Genomic DNA, 21,397 nt, shown 5'->3' with positions numbered 1-21,397 from the left:
ATATTCTTCTAGGGAGAAATTTCAATAAGCAAGTTAGACTAGCCAAAGGAACAACAAAACATTGCAAATAAAAACTGCTTTTGTCCTTAATTTTTTGTCCTTTTTCTTCCTTGGCAAAAGTCAAGTTCCACAAAAGAAAAGGTCCCGTTGGATGTATTGCCTGAGTCCAAGTCGTCTGAGAATCCTCCTCCAGAAATGCAAACAAATTGTACACGGGAGACGTGCTGTTGCCAACACCCCTCTGTACAGAACATCGGGCAGCCCACTCAGAAGCAGCAGTCCCTGAGGAATGCTATATATTTAACCATAAACTGATCCACAGACTGTCTTGGACATGAATCATACTTACAAACCTAGCACGCGATGTTTAAGTTCAACAGTAACAGCAGACTGCAAACACAAATGTGCTGTGCCAAACACTGCAGTAGCTTTATCCCAAAGGGATTACAGTTCAGTCTCACATAAACAGACTCTCCCTTGGAACTTTCTAGTATTTGAATTTGAAGGTTTCTGGACTGGCTAGCACTGAGATTATTTTTCTGCCAAAAGGTCATTGTACAAACCTGTGATTTTGTACACTAGTTATCAAATGAACGAGGAAGGCTTTAAGCCTCTAAAAGGATCCAAAACAATATGAGAGAGAGAGAGAGAGAGAGAGAGAGAGAGAGAGAGAGAGAGAGCAGAGAGAGATATGTCACTTTACCAAATGGTACAAAAAGGCATGTTGTTGCAAGGAAGGTCAAATTGCATTTGCCTGACCAATGCTTCCAAATACTCTAATTCTCACTAATGTGAATGACAATCCCAATGATTTGAAGATTTAAAACAGGCCAATAACTTTTTCCCAGAAGTTATTACCATGTGTCTGGAAAAAAAAAAAACCCACATTCTTGAGAAATGAATACTATACTCCTAGGCCAGACCTCCATGACAGCAGCCCAGGACTACACATCCCAAGTTACCCTGACAGGCTTCTATAAGACCATGTCACTGAGTCCTAAGCTGCTCGTGACAATTTCAGATAGGACCTTCAGGCCACTTGGATCATAAGCTCTCAAAAAAACAAAACAGCAAATACATAGGCGAATGCCATCATTAAACCACTGAACTGAGAACGGGACCCCAGTTGAAGGAATTAGAGAAAGGACTGAAAGAGCTTGAAGGGGCTCAAGACCCCATATAAACAACAATGCCAACCAACCAGAGCTTCCAGGGACTAAGTCACTACCTAAAGACTATACATGGACTGACCCTGGACTCTAACCTCATAGGTAGCGATGAATATCCTAGTAAGAGCACCAGTGGAAGGGGAAGCCCTTGGTCTTGCCAAGACTGAACCCCCAGTGAACGTGATTGTTGGGGGGAGGGCGGTAATGAGGGGAGGATGGGGAGGGGAACACCCATATAGAAGGGGAAGGGGTGGGGTTAGGGGGATGTTGGTCCGGAAACCGGGAAAGGGAATAACAATCGAAATGTAAATAAGAAATACCCAAGTTAATAAAGATGAAAAGAAAGAAAGGAGGAGTAAAGCATCCAAAAAAACAAAAAACAAAAAAACAAAACAGAAAAATATGTTTACTAGTTTCATTTTGAATCATGAAGACAAAGAAAATTTATTTCTTAATATCCTTAATCTATGATGTGTTATAAGACTCAATACAACTAAAATAATTATTGAATGAGTGTTAATTTAAAAATAAATGTTAAGGAACTGGAAAGATGGCTCAGGGCTTAAGAGCATCTGTTGCTCTTACAGAGGATGACCTGGGTTCAATTCCCAGCAACACGTGGTGACTAACAGCAGTCTGTAACTCCAGTCCCAGGGGACCTGATGCCCCTTTTCGGCCTCTGTTGGCACCAGGCATGCATGTAATGCACAGACATACATGCAGGCAAAGCACCCATAGGCATAAAATAAAAATAAGTAGGTTGGTTTTTTAATTAACAGAAAAAGAACAGGAAAAGGAACACAAGAGTGGTTCTGAAAACAGCATGTACTGGTTTTCTGTCCGTGCTTCCTACTTTCTTAATTGTGAAAGTGGAAAGAGTTCACTGTCCTATTCTTACACACAACACTGAAGTCTTGACATTAAGACTAAGTCAATGTTTCAGGGAAACTACTCGCAGTAATACCTTTCACTACAATCCTTTCACTCTCAGTTGGACAAGCAGTAACAGTGCTGGTTGCCATTCCTAAATGCCCAAGGATTCCAGCAAAGTGACGTCCTGCAAACAGTCTTCATTGAATAGCAGTGACATCCCTTTATAGATAAAGCCAAGCTTTAACTCAAATTAACAAAGCTGGATCATCCCATATTCAAACCCATGGCTGCTGAACACGAAGTCCCATTCCAGGACACTCCTGTATATCCCAAAAACAGAATGGAAACACTAGGACAAGCGCTCTTCAAGGTGTATTTAATGAGGCACAGCCAGTCAAATGAAGGACCATGACTGCCCCTGTAAACACAACCTGTAAACAGAGACAGTCACATCTCCCCCACCCTCTGAAACAGAAGTCAGCAAAATACAAGAAGAGCATCAGTACGAAAAGGAGACCAAAAGCATGGTAGAGCTCATCTGGAATAACATGACTATAATCTTAATGGCAGCCCACATTGATTTACCTGAATTCCCTTAAATCCACAGAGGAAGTAGTTGTGCCATAGAGGTTGGGTCTTGTCGATACAGATGTTATTAGCTGTAGTACTGAAGTCTCTGGAAAAAAAACAAAAAAACAAAAAAAAAACAGACTCATTAATTTAAGTCTCTATGCCTTGAGAGGGAAAAACCAATCAGTGGCTGACTGCTGCCCTCTTGTGACAGGACAATGATACCAAGTCTCCTTTTCTATTTACTTAAATGTGTGCATCTCAGAGTCTCCAACAATGAACACCTCCAGAACTAAAAACTGAGAGGAAGTTGTCGTGGCCTTAATAACTAATCTACCTCTAGCTGCCCTTTCTTATTTCCAGAAAAAGGTAGGAAACAGCATAGGTGAGCATAATCTACATTCATTTCTCTCTCTCCTTAGTGCTTATTAGCTAGTATAAACCAGAGGGATGCTTTCATCCTCTGCCTGCAGATCCAAGGTTGAAAGGGAAGTACTCAAAGTTCTCTTCTCTCCACAGTCTCTGATCTCCATCCAATTAGGCCATCTGTATGATTTAAGAAAAATAAATAATAAACAAAATTTATTTTAAAAAATCATGACTCGTTGTAAGTTTACACTGATATAAAGTTACAAGTGAATAAGCAGCTAAATGAAGTAAAGGGGAAATTATTTTTCATAATAAAATGCCAAGCTCAGTGGGATGATTCAGTGGGTAAGCTCCGTGCCATGTAATTCTAACAACCTGATCCCTAGAACCCACATGAAGAAAGACAGAATTGGCTCCACAAAGCTGTCCTATGACTTCCATAAATGTGCTATAGAATGCATGCCATGCATGCACATCATACATACACATACATGCATGCACATGTATGCACATGTACACATACACACACACATACACACATGAACACAGTGGGGGAAGAAATTATTTAAAAGTATGCCAATTAACCAATATCAAAGAAATAGTGAAAATTTTAAAATACTGCATGCAAATTCCATGCTAATGGTTTCATCAGCAAACATCTAAAGCAAGAACTTGAGGAAGACAAGATATTTACATAGTGTCTAAGCATTACCTCAGTATCACCAGCAGTCAATTAATTGTTAGAAGAAAATAGGAACTTTATGTTAGAAAGTTATCAGTTCAGCAGGTTGGTCTGCCTCTCTGAGGAATTCCTATCTCTCCTCCTATCTCTGTACTACACATGCCTTCCCTAACACTCCCTCCTCCTTCAATTTCTACTTTCTGGAATAGAATGCATCATGTTGGATCTTCTTTAAAGGTTTGGTAGAGTTGGGTGGTGAAAACTTGTAGGCCTAAACTGTTTGTAATATTTCTAATTGCTCGAGAATTTCATATATTGTATTTGGATCATATTCATCTCCATAATGCCTCCTGGATCTACCCTCATCTCCCAAGTCCCACCTAATTTTGTTTCCTTTTTTTAATAACCCACCAAGTCCAGTTTCTGTTTCCCATATATTCATTGGTGTAGGGGCCATTCACGGAGCACAGTCAGCCTACCAGAGGTCACATCCTTAAAGAAAATTGACTCTCCTTCTCCCAGAAACCATCAGTTAGGGGAGGGGCTAGAATGTTGACTAGAATGTTGACTAGAATGTTGACTAGAATGTTGACTAGAATGTTAACTAGAATGTTAACTAGAATGTTGACTAGAATGTTGACTAGCTTTACCTTTTGCAGGCAAGCACAGCTACTGTCCTGTCACATCTAGAAGACACCATTTCATTCCAGTCCTCCCAGCATCTGGCTCTTAAGATCTCCCTGCCCTCTCTTCTGCCATCCTCCTTGGGTAGGGAAGTGGGATGTAAATGTCCCATTTGTAACTGTCCTCTGGCACTATTCTCTGCACTTCAATCAGCTGTGAGTTTCTGTGTTGACCACAGATAATCTCAGGGAACCACTGCAGCTACCCCTACACCATGTTTGCCAATACTCCACCCACAGACTTATCTTTCCACACCAGTAGTTCACAGGCCTCACAGCTGGGGGAGACTTTGAGATTGTTTTCCCCTCGCATCCTATACAGCATCTTCTACTACTGAGAAAGTTAGCCAGCAGGGAGGAAGTTTCCAGGTCAGAACCAATGCTGTTTCTCCGTCTTGTCACAGAGTATGTAGTGTCTTCAGCAACAGGCCTTATTAAAACCTGGGCGTTTTCATTGAAAATGGTTTTGTTCAGTTGACGCTTTTCTGTTGTTTTGCTTTTAGTTGTTGCTTGAATCTCACTGTTTATTAATCTCTGTAAGCTGTTGATCTCATCCAGATTTGGGTAGATTATATGCATCTAGAAATTCATTTCTTTCAGATTTTTCTCACATCATAAAATAAAAGAGCTCTAAAATACGTCACAACGATTCCCTGACTTTCACAGGTATCTGCTACCTTGTCTCTCTCATCTCTCATGCACTAATCTGGGCCTTGGTTCACTTCCTTCCCGCTAGTTTTGCAAAGAGTGTATTGATCTTGTTCATCGTTTCACAGAATTGACTCTGTTTCATTAATTCATTTAAAAATTTCCATTTCATTAATTTCTTCCTTGATTATAATTATTTCTTTCAATCTACTGATTTTTGATTTTTGTTCTTGTTCTTCCAAGGCCCTAAGGTGAATTATTAAGTTAATAATTTGAGAACTAACCTTTTAAATTTATTTATTTTCTTCTCTCTCTCTCTCTTTCTGTGTGTATGTGTGTCTGTCTATGCATGTGTGTGTCCACATATCATAGCATGTGTGAAGTCAAAAGCTGGTGGGAGTCCATTCTCATCCTCTATTATGTGAGTCCCAGAAACTGACCTCAGACTGTCAAATTTGTTAGCACATCCTTTTCCTCACTAAGCCATTTCCCTGGCCCTTCTCTGATTTTAATATGTACTTATAGCTTTACTCTTTCCTCCTAGGACTGCTTTCATCTATCTCCTAACTGCACCAGTTAAAGTCCAAGCACACTATGCTAGTTTGGCTATGTATAGTAGTGACATCAAACACCTCTGGTTGCTCTCCCATTAATATCCCACTCAGAAAAATATAGAAAGTTTCTGGGCTAAGGAATTATGTTCTAAACCATGCACTCATCTCTACCACATCCAAGTCCCACTTGAATATTGCAAATACTTCAACTAATAGACTATTGCTGTAAAATAAAACAAAAACTCTGCAAATAATACCAAATGCATATATTCCAATGCAGTAACATAAGAAACACACACACACACACACACACACACACACACACACACACACACACACACACACAAAAGGTAATGTCTCGGAAAAGTATTAATCTTACAATAATGGCCTCTGGTGTAAGACGATAAGTGTTGGTGGAGTTTTGAGAAAAGTGAACACTTCTGAACTGTTGGTAGAAATGTGACTGGGCACAACCATTATGGAAAACAGTGTGTGGTTTCTTCAAAGAATTAAAAACAGAACTAGCATATCATCCGGGAATCCTTCTGCTTGGTGTATACACCTAAGGGAAATGAAGTCAGTATCTCAAAGAGACATCTGCCATCCCCATGTTTGCTGTCAGCTTACTCAGACTGACCAAGATAGAGAAACAGAATACCTATATAAAATGTGACAACTATATCTTCTTCTGTAATTTGCAAATCAAGTACATAATAGAATCATGTAATTTAATAACAGGGATATAGTGTATGAAACTTATAATTAGCTAATATTATCATTGTATAAATAATATAGAGTTATAACGTACTTATACAGACATATGTGGTATAGCGTACTACACACATATGTATTTGGAATATTCACCATTGCAAACATACACAGCATGCTATTCTATTTGTGGTGGTTTGAATGTAAATACCACCACCCCCCAATTTCAACTCCAGTTGGTGAACTGTTGGAAGGATTAAGAGGTACTGGAGTACATATGGCCTTGGAGAAGGTATGTCACTAGGGGTGGCTTTGAGGTTTCAAAAGCCCATGCCAGGTCCAGTGTCTCTCCACCCTAGGCCCCCAATCTGCCTTTAGATTAGGATGTAAAGTTCTCAGCCACTTCCCCTGGACCATGCCTGTTTTCATGGCCCCACACTCCCTGCAAAACTGTAAGCAAGCGCTCAATTGAATACTTTCTTTAATATGCCTTGTTCATGGTGTCTCTTCATACTGAACACAGTAGCTGACTATAACAAAATGATATTGTTTGTGTATCTGAACATATCCAAACAAAAAGTGTCCACAGTTGAAACCAGCACACTGACATAGGGCACTTAATATAAAGGGGATATGCAAGACAGAAAGTTGTAGGCAAGTGAATGAATGTGGAGGCCAAGGATATGACTGCACATGACTCTAGATTTTATAAACGTGTTTTTATAAACATTTTAATTGTTAAAACATTTAGCTCTTTTGTAGTAAGTAATTCTTGGCTCCAAATGCAAATACCAGCAGCAGCAGCAGCAGTTTTTCAGCCCCATATCTTCCCGTGTGGCCATCACCCTACATGTGAGCCATTGCCTACTGAAACTGTAATGTGGAAGCAGACTGAACAAAGGAAGCCTCCACAGAAAAGCAAAGCTGGCTCAGCACTGGAAAATCCATCAAAGTAATCCACCATACGTTTAAAGATGATCGCAAACACCCAATGCACGAGTGACTTCTTAACATTATAGAAATTAAACACTTAAACTGGACAAAGAGTATGTACTAGAAACATCCATTTTGCATCCTACTGTGCTATACTGAGACTAAAGCTTTAGAGAGAGCAGACAACACAACACAAGATCATAGAGCTTAAATCTACCAAGGGATACAGGCGTGTAAGCCATGATTGTGCAGCATGGTAAGACTCTCTAACGAGAGAGTTAGGCAGTGCCATATTGTTGATGGACAGATAGCATACAGCTGACTAAACCGAGACAGTTATCTCACAGATAATCAGTACTGTCTGGGCAAGAGCAAAATTATTTTCATGTTTGTATAATTTAATACTTGAAACAGTGTCTACTATATTGTAACTCTCTAGTTGATGCTTCCTTTTTTACACTTATTCAGTTATTTATTTACTGTGCTTATGTGTAAGAAACAATGTAGGCATGCATATATCATGTATGCACACATGCCACAGTATGGAGATCACAGAACAACCTGCAGGACTGGGCTCTCTTCTTTCATGTGGGTTTCTGAAGATCAAACTCAGGAAAAGGCACTAACAGCCCTGAGCAATCTTGCTGGTTGGTAAGCGCTGCTTCAGTGCGTGTTCAGATGAACACACGGATACACAGTAAACAGTGACCAGGACACGGGTAAACGTCAGGCAGGAAATAGGAATCAAGTAGATGATTTAGCTGGAATGCAGTATTTTTCTAGAGTTTATCTGTATTCAAAACACACTACTGCATGCTTATGCATACACACATGTGTGCACACACATATTGCTACCCACCAGCAATCCTAAATACTCACGGATACAAGGGGTTTGTATTGGCCAGTTGGAGAGTATGGGTTTTCACAGGTTCCACAGCTATTAGCATGTCTTGTTCCACAGCCATGGGAAGAACAGAATATCCACAGTAATCTATGTGCTCACCTAGAGAAGAGAGAAAGCAGCTTCTATCCATCTTAGCATAGGAAAGAAAAGAAACCCAACAAAGTTTTGTGAACCACAGTTGCTGGAGAGAAGCAAGGCTTCCAGGGAGCTTCAGGGCTAACTAACTTCATCTGGGGATGAAGGAAAACAAATGGATTATCTTCTTATTATGTTAAACATCCTCCATTCACTTTCCCTAAGCCACGAGTCTATTCCAGGGGCTTCAATTATCAGCTATTTGTCACAACCTAAATCTGGATTTTCTTTGGCTCCAGGCTTCTCTCAATGAACATCAAAGGTACACATCCAAATATTCTTAGAAAAGTCACCTCCTCATACAGATAAGGTAACTAAAACTGAAGAAACCTTAGACTAAAATTCAGTCTGAGAAGTCTTCGAGAACACAGCTGAGCATGAAAAGAACCAAAAAAAAAAAAAAAAAAAAAAAAAAAGAATAATAATAATATGCTTTCTGTTTTCTTCCTTGGGAAGTATATACTAAATAAAGGTATAAGACTTATCTTGGTGGAAATTTTACTAGTAATAAAAGTTTCTATGAAGTCTGCTGTGTAACCATATACAACCATACACAGCATACTTTTTTTTTAAAGAAAAAAATGAGAATTAATCTGTTGTAAAGTTTTCTCCTGTCCACTAGGAGACATTTAAGCTCCTGGATACGACAGTGAAAAACTGGAAACAACTTAATATACAATAAAAGAAAATGGTTTGCATTTCTGCCTGTGCCTGGAGCTGAAAGCCAGTTATCAGGAGCAGCTGACACACCTCTGCTCTAAGCGACCTGCCTGCAGGTCTCAGGACACACAAGCCCAGGAGCAGTCTGGGACAGGACCCTTCAGGTTTCTGCCTGTGCCTGGAGCTGAATTAGTCCCACAGCTCTCTGTACCCAAATTCCCTGGGAGAGAGAGCTGAAGTGTCAGAAGTGCAGACATTCCTGAGAGCTCAAGGGAGACCTCCACTTCTGCTCACATTCCTGGACCAAGAGGAACCTGCCTAGTGCCCTCTGGGCACAGGAAACTAGGAATAGTCAAGTGTAGGACCCTTTTGGTTTCTGCCTGCGCCCAGAGCTAAAAGCCACTCACCAGGAGCACTGATATACATGAGAGCAGAGATAAGACCAACTCTTCTGCTCGGAGCAGCCCTCCTGCAGGCCTCAGGCCACACAGACCCAGGAACAGTCTGGGAAAGGACCCTTCCAGTTTCTGCCTGTGCCGGGAGCTGAAGTGGTCCCACAACTCTCTGCACCCAGATCCAGCTGTAAGAAGACAGGTCTACAGGAGTGCTGACACACAGGGTTACAGGAGGGTCAAGCCACTGTCAGAGACAGCAAGACAAGCTAACATCAGAGACAACCTAATGGTGAGAGGCAAGTACAGGAACCTAAGCAACAGAAACCAAGACTACTTGGCATCATCAGAGCCTAGTTCTCCCACCAAAGCAAATACTGGATATCCCAACACACCGGAAAAGCAAGATTTGGATTTAAAGTCACATCTCATGATGATGATAGAAGACTTTAAAAAGAACATAAATAGCTCCCTTAAAGAAATAAAGGAAAAAGGTAAACAAGTAGAAGTCCTTAAAGAGGAAACACAAAAATCTCTAAAAGAATTACAAGAAAGCACAACCAAACTGGTGAAGGAATTGGACAAAACTATCCAGGATTAAAAATGGAAATAGAAACAATAAAGAAATCACAAAGGGAGACAACCCTGGAGATAGAAAACCTAGGAAAGAGATCAGGAGTCATAGACCCATGCATCACCAACAGAATACAAGAAATAAAAGAGAGAATCTCAGGGGCAGAAAGATATCATAGAAAACATTGACACAAGCATCAAAGAAAATATAAAACGCAAAAAGCTCCTAACCCAAAATATCCGAAAATCCAGGACACAATGAGAAGAGCAAACCTAAGGATAATAGGTATAGAAGAGAGTGCAGACTCCCAACTTAAAGGGCCAGTAAATATCTTCAACAAAATTATAGAAGAAAATGTACTGACCTAAAGAAAAAGATGACCATAATCATACAAGAAGCCTACAGAACTCCAAATAGATTGGGCCAGAAAAGAAAGTCCTCCCATACATTATAGTCAAAACACCAAATACACAAAACAAAAAAAGAATATTAAAAGCAATTAGGGAAAAAGGTCAAGTAACATATAAAGGCAGACCTATCAGAATTACATCAGACTTCTCACCAGAGACTATGAAAGCCAGAAGATCCTGGACAGATGTCCTACAGAACCTAAGAGAACCCAGCCTGGGCTACTATATTCAGCAAAACTCTCAATTAACATAAATGGAGAAACCAAGATATTCATGACAAAACCAAATTTACAGAATATGTTTCCACAAATCCAGCCCTACAAAGGATAATGGATGGAAAACTCCAACACAGGAGGGAAACTACACCCTAGAAAAACCAAGAAAGTAATCTTCTTGCAACAAACCCAAAAGAAGAGAAACACAGAAACATTATTTCACCTCTAACAACAAAAATAACAAGAAACAACAATCACTAATCTTTACTATCTCTCAACATCAATGGACTCAATTCCCTAATAGAAAGACATAGACTAACAGACTGGATACATTAAGAGAACCCAGCATTTTGCTACATACAGGAAACACACCTCAGAGACAAAGACAGACACTACCACAGAGTAAAACACTGGAAAACAATTTTCCAAGCAAATGGTCCCAAGAAACAAGTTGGAGTAGCCATTCAAACATCGAATGAAATTAACTTTCAACCAAAAGTTATCAAAAACAATAGGGAAGGACACTTCATATTCATCAAAGGAAAAATACACTGAAATGAACTCTCAAATCCTGAATAGCTATGCTCCAAATGCAAGGGCACCTACATTCATAAAAGAAACCTTACTAAAGTTCAAAGCACACATTGCACCTCACACAATAATAGTGGAAGATTTCAACACCCCACTCTCATCAATGGACAGATCATGGAAACAGAAAATAAATACAGAAACAGTGAAACTAACAGAAGTTATGAAGCAAATTGATTTAATTGATATTTATAGAACCATTCATCCTAAAACAAAAAGAATATAACTTCTCAGCACCTCATGGTACTTTCTCCAAAATTGACCATATAATTGGTCACAAAACAGGCCTCAACAGATACAAGAAGACTGAAATAATCCCATGCATCCTATCAGATCACCACGGACTAAGGCTGGTCTTCAATAACAACAATAATGACAGAAAGCCCACATATACGTGGAAGTTGAACAACGCTCTACTCAATGACAACTTAGTCAAGGAAGAAATAAAGAAAAAAATTAAAGACTTTTGAGAATTTAATGACAATGAAGATACAACATACCCAAACTTATGGGACACAATGAAAGCTGTGCTAAAGGGAAAACTCATAGCTCTGAGTGCCTGCAGAAAGAAACAGGAGAGAGCATATGTCAGCAGCTTGAGAGCACACCTGAAAGCTCTAGAACAAAAAGAAGCAAACACACCCAAGAGGAATAGAAGGCAGAAAATAATCAAACTTAGGACTGAAATCAACCAAGTAGAAACAAGGAGAACTATACAAAGAATCAACAAAACCAGGAGCTGGCTCTTTGAGAAAATCAACAAGATAGATAAACCCTTAGCCAGACTAGCTAGAGGGCAGAGAGAGTATCCAAATTAACAAAATCAGAAGTGAAATAGGAGATATAACAACAGAATCTGAGGAAATTAAAAAAAAAAACAATCATTAGATTCTACTACAAAAGCCTATATTCAACGAAACTGGAAATTATGTATGAAATGGACAATTTTCTAGACAGATACCAGGTAACAAAGTTAAATTAGGATCAGATAAACCATATAAACAGTTCCATAACTCCTAAAGAAATAGAAGCAGTTATTAGGTCTCCTAACCAAAAAAAAGCCCATGACTAGATGGGTTTACTGCAGAATTCTATCAGACCTTCATAGAGGACCTAATACCAATGCTGTCCAAACTATTCCACAATATAGAAACAAAAGGAACACTACCCAATTTCTTCTATGAAGCCACAATTATGCTTATACTTAAACCACACAAAAACCCTACAAAGAAAGAGAACTTCAAACCAATTTCCTTTATGAATATTGATGGGAAAATAATAAAATTCTCGCAAACCAAATCCAAGAACACATCAAAACGATCATCCATCATGATCAAGTAGGCTTCATCCCAGGAATGTAGGGATGGATCAATATATGGAAATATATATGAATCAATATAATTCACTAAGTAAACAAACTCAAAGAAAAAACCACATGATCATTTCATTAGATGTTGAGAAAGCATTTGACAAAATTCAACACCCCTTCAGGATAAAAGTCCTGGAAAGAACAGGAATTCAGGGCCCATACCTAAACATAGTAAAAGCAATATACAGCAAACGAATAGCCAACATCAAAATAAATGGAGAGAAAAAGTGAAGCAATCCCACTAAAATCAGCAACTAAACAAGGTTGCCCACTCTCTCCCTACTTATTCAATATAGTACTTGAAGTCCTAGCCAGAACAGTCAAACAACAAAAGGTCAAAGGCATACAAATTGAAAAGAAAGAAGTCAAAATATTACTATTTGCAGATATAGTGACCCCAAAAGTCCCACCAGAAAACTACCAAGCCTGATAAACAACTTCAGCAAAGTGGCTAGATATAAAATTAACTCAAACAAATCAGTAACCTTCCTCTACTCAAAGGATAAACAGGCTGAGAAAGAAATTAGGGAAATGACACCCTTCACAATAGTCACAAATAACATTAAAATATCTTGGTGTGACTCTAACCAAGCAAGTGAAAGATCTATATGAGAAGAACAACAAGTCTCTGAAGAAAGAAATTGAAGAAGATCTCAGAAGATGGAAATATCTCCCATGTTCACGGATTGACAGGATTAATATAGTAAAAATGGCCATTTTACCAAAAGCAATCTACAGATTCAATGCAATCCCCATTGAAATTCCAACTCAATTCTTCATAGAATTAGAAAGAGCAATTTGCAAATTCATTTGGGATAACAAAGAACCCAAGATAACAAAAACTATACTCAACAATAAAAGAACTTTTAGGGGAATCACCATCCCTGACCTCAAGCAGTATTACAGAGCAATAGTAATAAAAAACTGTATGGTATTGGTACAGAGACAGGCAGGTAGATCAATGGAATAGAACTGAAGACACAGAAATGAACCCCCACACCTATGGTCACTTGATCTTTGACAAAGGAGCCAAAACCACCCAATGGAAAAAAGACAGCATTTTCAACAAATGGTGCTGGTTCAACTGGAGATCAGCATGTAGAAAAATGCAAATTGGCCCATTCTTGTTGCTCTGTACAAAGCTTAAGTCCAAGTGGATCAAGGACCTCCACATCAAACCAGATACGCTCAAACTAATAGAAGAAAAAGTGGGGAAGAGCCTGGAATACATGGGCACTGGGGAAATTTTCCCTTATGCTCTAAGATTAAGAATCCACAAATGGGACCTCATAAAATTGCAAAGCTTCTGTAAGGCAAAGGACACTGTCTTTAGGACAAAATGGCAATCAACAGATTAGGGAAAGATCTTTACCAATCCTATATCTGATAGAGGGCTAATATCCAAAATATACAAAGAACTCAAGAAGTTAGACTCCAGAGAGCCAAATAACCCTATAAGAAATGGGGCACAGAGATAAATGAAGAATTCACAGCTGAAAAATATTGAATGTCTAAGAAGTACCTAAAGAAATGGTCGACATCCTTAGTCATCAGGGCACTGCAAATCAAAACAACCCTGAGATTCCACCTCATGCCAGTCAGAATGGCTAAGATCAAAAACTCAGATGACAACAGATGCTGATGAGGATGTGGAGAAAGAGGAACACTACTCCATTGTTGGTGGGTTTGCAGACTGGTACAACCACTCTGCAAATCAGTCTGGAGGTTTCTCAGAAAATTGGATATAGTAATACTTGAGGACCTGGCTATACCATTCCTGAACATATATCCAAATGATGCTCCAACATATAACAAGGACACATGCTCCATTATGTTCATAGCAGTCTTTTTTCTAATAGCCAGAACCTGGAAAGAACCCAGATGCCCTTCAACAGAGAACTGGATAACGAAAATGTGGTACATCTACACAATGGAGTACTATTCAGCTACCAAAGACTTCATGAAATTCATAGGCAAATGGATGGAACTAGGAAATGTCATCCTGAGTGAGGTAACCCAATCACAAAAAAACAAAAAAACACAAACAAACAAAAACACATGGTATGCACTCACTGATAAGTAGATATTAGCCCAAAAGCTCGAATTACCCAAGATACAATCCACAGATTACATGAAGCTCAAGAAGAAATATGACCAAAGTGCAGATGCTTCAGTCCTTTTTAAAAAGGGGAATAAAAATATTCATAGGAGGAGATATGGAGACAAAGTTTTGAGCAGAGACTGAAGGAATGGCCATTCAGAGCCTGCCCCACCTGGGGATCCAGCCCATATATATGCAGCCACCAAACCCAGACAATATTGATGAAGCCAAGAAGTGCATGCTGACAGGAGCCTGATATAGCTGTTTCCTGAGAGGCTCAGCCAGAGCATGACAAATACAGAGGCAAATGCTAGCAGTAAACCATTGAACTGGGAATGGGGTCCTCATAGGAGGAGTTAGAGAAAGGATTAAAGGAGTTGAGGGGTTTGCAACCCCATAAGAACAACAATACCAACCAACCAGAACTCCCAGAGACTAAACCACTACCCAAAGACTACACATGGACAGAACCATGGCTCCAGCTGCTTATGTAGCAGAGGATGACCTTGTTGGGAACCAATGGAAGGAGAAGCTCTTGGCCCTGACAAGGTTGGACCTCCCAGTGTAAGGGAATGTCAAGGCAGGAAGTGGGGTTAGTTGGGGAGGGAAAACACCCTCATAGAAGAAGGGAGTTGGATAGGGAGTTTATGGATGGGAAACCGGGAAAGGGAATAACATTTGAAATGTAAATAAAAAATATCTAATAAAACAAATGAAAAAAAGGAGAAAATGGTTAAGTAAATTACAAAATACCATCTTAATAGGCTATTAAAACAATAATTATAACCTCTTTAAAAACATAAGAAAATATTTATGATATATTAACCACAAAAGAATAAGTTGGTATACAATATAAAACTGTATCTAGCATTATACATTTATGAAGACAGATTGTACACAAAATTGCTAAAATCTGCTACTTAACACTAAAACCATAGAAAATGACAAGAAACAAAAGCAAATACGAATACATCTAGAAAGCCTGGAAAATCCATACCACCAGGGAAGTGGGGGAAATTCAAAGAGGAAATTCAGAATACCTATTATGTTCACTCTTCCTGGGGCTCGAACATAAAACTTGGGTGTGGACCCAAACTTAGAGTTGAACATCTCTTTTAGCTTCAGCAATCTGAAAAACAAGAGTGGACTATCTCAAAATAGCATATATCAGGAAATCCATGCAGGAGTAGGAGTGCATCAGACAGTGTTCGTGCATGCTCCTAGGAATCTGAAGCAAGCAGAAAATCAGTTTACACTGATGTCTTTGGTGTTTAATGTCTCCTGACCCATTCTCTTGTGCGTCCAAAGACACCATCATGGGTTCCCACTCTGCTCTACACCGGCTTTTGCCTCTGTGCCTCCATATCTTACTTCTCCACATATAACTCTACAAGACTTGGAAACTCCAGTGCCCTCTACTATCTCTCTCATACATTCATATCTTCCAGTCCCAATTCTCAAAGTCTATGTTTGGAAGTTTAAATCCTATATCCATCCTGTGCCAATTGTTTGGTTCAAATAAGATCACTTATTTTGTTATGGGTGTGATCACTCAGACCCACTCATTCAGCAGCAGCTCTGGTTACAACAGAGACCTTGGCAGGAAATGATCTCTGACTCCCCTAACATCTATCAAGAAGCAGGTATTGTGTTTGAAGGTTCTCTGATCAATATGTGAAAGGGCTTGGGTTTGGTCTCCATCATGGAAAAAACAAAAATTAAAAGAAAAAAAAACTAAATATTTACTGGACCAGAAGTTATATGTAGACAAGATGGCTACCTAACTCTGATTCTTTGTAGACATCTTGCAGAACATATAAAACTTCACAAGAAGTAGATCTTCACTGTAACTGGAGGACACAGACTATCAAATTTTACCTATAATTTAAGTAGAAAGCAGGGAGGAAAGGAAGGAGGAAGGAGAAGGGGGGGGGGAGGGAGGAGGGAGGGAGGGAGGGAGGGAGGGAGGGAGGGAGGAGGGAGGGAAGGAGCAAAGTAACAGCACTCCTCTGTGATTCTGTCTCAGTTCCTGCCCTGGCTTCTCTCAAAGATGGGTTCTTACCCATAAACCAAAAAAAGCCCCCTCCACCAACACACACACACACACACACACACACACACACACACACACACACACACACAAATATTTAAAAAAAAAACCCTATGAAATGTGGAGGATGAAAAACAAGGATAGAATGAGCATACTGACTGCTAAATATGGCTATTTAGAAGGAAATGATAAATTAATAAATGATATAAATTAAAACTGACAAAACAGTGATGCTTTTAAGTGTAGTTCAGATGCGTATAAATCACACAAAGAAGAAAACTGCGGCTGGTACATTAGGGCAGAAATGAACTAAATATGTTGTCTCCATATTGTGAATTTCATTAACTTCCCCCATCTCTAAATAGGGAACAACTGTGGGCCCCATAGAGTTGCTGAGAGGATCAGAGGAGATAATGCATGCCTAGTGTCTAGCTCAGCATTGCCATGGAGCTTGTGTTTAGTAATGGTTACACTATTGTCAACTGGTTCTTGGGCTCAGTATCACTCCTATTCTGCAGAATGTAAATGAGAACTCATTAGAGGTGATAGAGACAGTGGTCACTGAAGTGCTTCACTGGGTGATTTGAACCTCAGTACCGAGTGCCTGCTCTGCCCCACCTCACAGAGAAGGACACTTGCTTGCCAGAGATCTGCCAAGATTGTGCCTGTCCTATACCCTGCCCTAGAGGAAGTAGGGGCTCCACCCTTACCTGAGGTGATTAATGATTGTTAAAGAGAGACACTTTCTTCAATGGTAAGATGCCCATGCTTCTGTGAACAACCTGACTCCCATGTTCCAAGAAGAACTCTAGGAGAGTAGGCAACAACACAAATATTAACAGGTGAGTAGACGTGAGAAGAAGAAAGAAGAAAGAAAAAGAGGAAGAGGAAGGGGAAAAAGAGGAAGAAGAGAAAAAGGGGGAGGATGAGGAAAAGGAAGAGAAAGAAAATGATGAAGAAGAGGATAAATAGGAGGAAGAAGAGGAAGGGGAGGAAGAAAAGGAGGGGGATGAAGAAGAGGAAGAGGAAGAGGAGGGGGATGAAGAAGAGGAAGGAGGGAAAAGAAAAGGAAGAGGAAGAAAAGAGGAAGAGGAGGGGGATGAAGAAGATGAAGAGGGGGAAGAAGAGAAAAAAGAAGACAAAGAGGAGGAAGAGGAGGAGGAAGAAGAGGAAGGGGTCGGTGATAAAGAGCGGACAAGAGAGGAAATAGGGTAGTGGGGGATGAACATGATCAGAAGCAAGTAAAACCCTTTATGGAATCATCATGCAGATGCACGTGCTGTCAGGGCAACTTTCTCTCTAAAGAAGAGCAGAGCTGGCACCCACACCAAAGTGTATCATTAAACTCATCCAATAAAACACTAAATAGAGGCACTGTTATCACTGCCTCTAATGAATTCTAATGAAACCCACTATTATGTGACTACATCATTAGTAATAATAACAAAAATCTACTTTTTAAACTACCCTGTGTGAGTAGTAAAACTAGCCCCAGAAATCACGGGTTTATTCAGTGAAAATTCCATAGCCAGGGGAGACTCTCTCCATAGGAGTTGGTGCTCAAGGAAGGTCCTGAGAATTCTAAACACAGGTTCCTGAAACTGCTGTTCATTCCCCCCAAAACCACAGGGTAAGGCCCTATGAAGATATCACATGCCCTGGTGAGGACATAGAAGAACTAAGGTGGAGCCTGCCTGAAAGCTCTCTCCTCGCCGCTTAGCCCTCATAGTGCCAGCACCCGTGGGTGCCGTGCAAGACGCTGGGGGAGACCGGTTGGCAGCAGTCTCCTGTGGGCCCTGTATCTAAGAATACCGACCAACCAGGGAAGATGTGCCTACTAGTGCTACCATGGGAGTAGGAAGGTAGTGAAGGGAGGAGGAAGATGATCAAAATACATTCGTAGATGTAAGAAAAATGACATAAAGAAAACAATTATTTATAATTAATGTGGGCTAATAAAATATTTTTAATCCTTAACATGCTAGAAAAGAAGGAACTGTCTTTAATTTAATAAAAAGTATTTATCAGTGCTCGCTTCGGCAGCACATATACTAAAATTGGAACGATACAGAGAAGATTAGCATGGCCCCTACGCAAGGATGACACGCAAATTCGTGAAGCGTTCCATATTTAAAAAAAAAAAGTATTTATCAGAAACATTAAACACCACATTTGATGGTAAACTATCAGAAGTATTCTTATTAAAGTCCTGCTGAGCCAGGCCTCAGCAGTTAAAGTTCTACCCAGGTTCAACTGCCAGCACCGACATAGCAGCTCACAACCATCCGTAACTCCAGTTCAGAGGATCCAAAGCCCTCTTCTGACTTCTACAAGCATGCATATACCTGCAGGTCAAACACTGATAACATCAAAGAAATGCGTTTAAAAAGCTTTTCCATTAACACCAGACAAAGCCGAAATCTTCATCACTGTCCACACTGCCCTGTACTACATAAGTAACATCTGCACAGCAAAAGATACAATAAAGTTCAAGCAGGAGCTGTATCTATGTCAAACTCATGGCTTCCATCCAAAAATGCAGATCAACAAAAATATATCAAGATATGATGAGCTCTTAAAAAAAAGAAGAAGAAAATTAAGAAAAACAGACCGATACATTCATGAACTCACAGCAGCTGCAGCTGTCTATGTGAGATCCAAGATTCCACCAAGGAGTTTCTGGGGGCTGGAGAGATGGCTCAGTGGTTAAGAGCACTGACTGCTCTTCCAGAGGTCCTGAGTTCAATTCCCAGCAGCCACATGGTGGCTCACAGCCATCTGTAATGGGTTCTGATGCCCTCTTCTGGTGTAGCTGTCTTCAGATACACTGTACTGATGTATTATAAATAAATCTTTTAAAAAATATATATTCCACCAAGGAGGGGAGGGATCATGGTCTTTCATCCCTACCTGAGGAACCTAGACAGTTGATGGCTGCTGGGAGGGAGGGTCAGTTGGTTTTGAGGGTGTGGCCCCTGCTAGGTCAGTCACAGTCCAGGAAACCATGCATACCCAGGCTTATGTAAACACAACAAACCAGTAGTCTATAACAAAGAAAAGGAAGAATAAAGCTGAGGGGGGGTTAAGGAGGGATGTGGGAGGAGTTGAAAGGAAAGAGTAGGTGAAAATTGTCAAAATGTATTGTATGTATGTATGTGAATTTCTCAGGGATTAAAAATATTCTTAAATATCCATACAAATAAAGAACTATTTGTTGTAGTAAAAGAAGAATTATATTTGCTATTCTGTCATTCTTTTCCTTATATAAATGTACCATTTTGTAAGAAAAAAGGTGGTAGATAACAATCATACAGGGTACATTGATACCATAAGGATTTGAAGTAATTCATAACTTTCTGTGAAGGGGTCTAGGGCTGTGCACTGGTGTTAGAGTAATTGTCTCACCTACTCCAAAGTTTGATTGAACAGAGAGAGAAAAAAATTAAGTTCAGCCAGCCTGGTCTATATAGCAAATTCCTGGACAGCCAGGACAGAAAGATGCTGTCTCAAAAAACAAACAAACAAAAAACTATAGCATTTATTTGAAATGTCCAAAATGAACAAATCTGAAAGAAAAAAAGAAAGGAAGGAAGGAAGGAAAGAAAGAAAGAAAGAAAGAAAGAAAGAAAGAAAGAAAGAAAGAAAGAAAGAGAGAGCAAGCAGGCAGGCAGGCAGGCAGGCAGGGAGGGAGGGAAGGAAGGAGGAAGGAAGGAAGGAAGAAGAAACAATAGAACAAAAGATTAGTAGTTGCTAGAGAACAATAAAAATGTAAGAGTGATATGTATTTTGGGGTAAAGAAAATCTAAATTTAATTATGGTGATGGTTTCACAACTCTGAAATTACTAAAAACTACTTTGTCGCAGACTTTTTAAATTGTGTGTGTGAGAGAGAGACAGACAGAGACAGAGACAGAGAGATATGTATGTGCAAGGGCACACAAATACCATGGCACATTTGTGAAGGGTCAGAAAACTTTCAGGGGTCAGTTCTCTTCTTCTACATTGAGTGGGTTCTTGGTATTAGTCTCAGACGGTCAGGCTTTGCATGGAAGCACTCATGAAGTCAGTTCATCCGTTAAAAATGGATGGATTGTATGACATGTGAAATCAAAAAGTTATTACAAGAATTAATAATCTGTCAAGAGTGGTGGCACACATCTTTAATCCCAGGAGGCAAAGGTAGAGGCAGAGGCAGGTTGACCTCTGAGTTAAATGCCAGCATGGTCTACAAAATAAGTTCCAAGAGAGCGAAGGCCTCACAGAGAAACTCTGTAAAAAGGGGATGGGGAGGGGGATGGGGTCTGGGTTTAGCTCAGGGGTGTGGGGGGGGAGAATGGGGGGACTTGGGGGATGGGGGATGGGGGGATGGGGATGGGGATGGGGGAAGGCCCTGGGGATGGGGGGATGGGGGGATCCCCAGCCTGGGGGATGGATGGGGGGGATGGGGGGGGGGATGGGGGATGGAGAGATCTAGTAGCTTTATCACATTTTTCGGATTACTTTTAGGAATAATTTCATGTAGCACAGGCTATTCTTCCACAGACTAGCCAAGAATGCCCCTGAATTTCTGATTCTCCTGTCTCTATCTCCCAAAGTGCTGGGGTTATAAGAATATTACACTATGAGGGGTTCGCACAGTTCTGGGAATCAAGCACAGGGCTTCATGCCTGAGGCCAGCACTCCACAGTGGAGCTACCTCGTCAGACATTACCTTGTTTTGAGGAATGTGGTAGTTTGAATAAGAATGGTCCTCATAGGCTCCTGCTTGAATACTTGATCCTGAGTGGGTGGAACTGTTCAGGAGGTGTGG

General features: G+C 40.1%; 1 protein-coding gene and 1 non-coding gene across 4 annotated transcripts in view; one reads left to right on the top strand and one right to left on the bottom strand.

The window, feature by feature from the left end:
* Window positions 1-21,397, bottom strand: part of Galk2 (galactokinase 2) — a 116,473-nt gene that overhangs the window by 78,604 nt on the left and 16,472 nt on the right. For all 3 annotated transcript variants that reach the window (XM_032904125.1, XM_032904124.1, XM_032904123.1), the window contains exons 2-4: window positions 15,578-15,666; window positions 8,069-8,192; window positions 2,628-2,718 (exon numbers count right to left, since the gene is read on the bottom strand). In XM_032904125.1, the coding sequence (XP_032760016.1) occupies window positions 2,628-2,718; window positions 8,069-8,192; window positions 15,578-15,647 (285 nt within the window). In that variant the 5' untranslated portion in view covers window positions 15,648-15,666. The remainder of the gene's footprint in view (window positions 1-2,627; window positions 2,719-8,068; window positions 8,193-15,577; window positions 15,667-21,397) is intronic.
* Window positions 18,615-18,721, top strand: LOC116902666. Its single transcript, XR_004388228.1, has one exon. It is a non-coding gene; the product is annotated as a U6 spliceosomal RNA (small nuclear RNA).

Source organism: Rattus rattus, chromosome 5, assembly GCF_011064425.1.
Source record: "Rattus rattus isolate New Zealand chromosome 5, Rrattus_CSIRO_v1, whole genome shotgun sequence".
Classification (NCBI taxonomy): Eukaryota; Metazoa; Chordata; class Mammalia; order Rodentia; family Muridae; genus Rattus; species Rattus rattus.
This window is presented reverse-complemented; position numbering and strand designations above follow the sequence as displayed.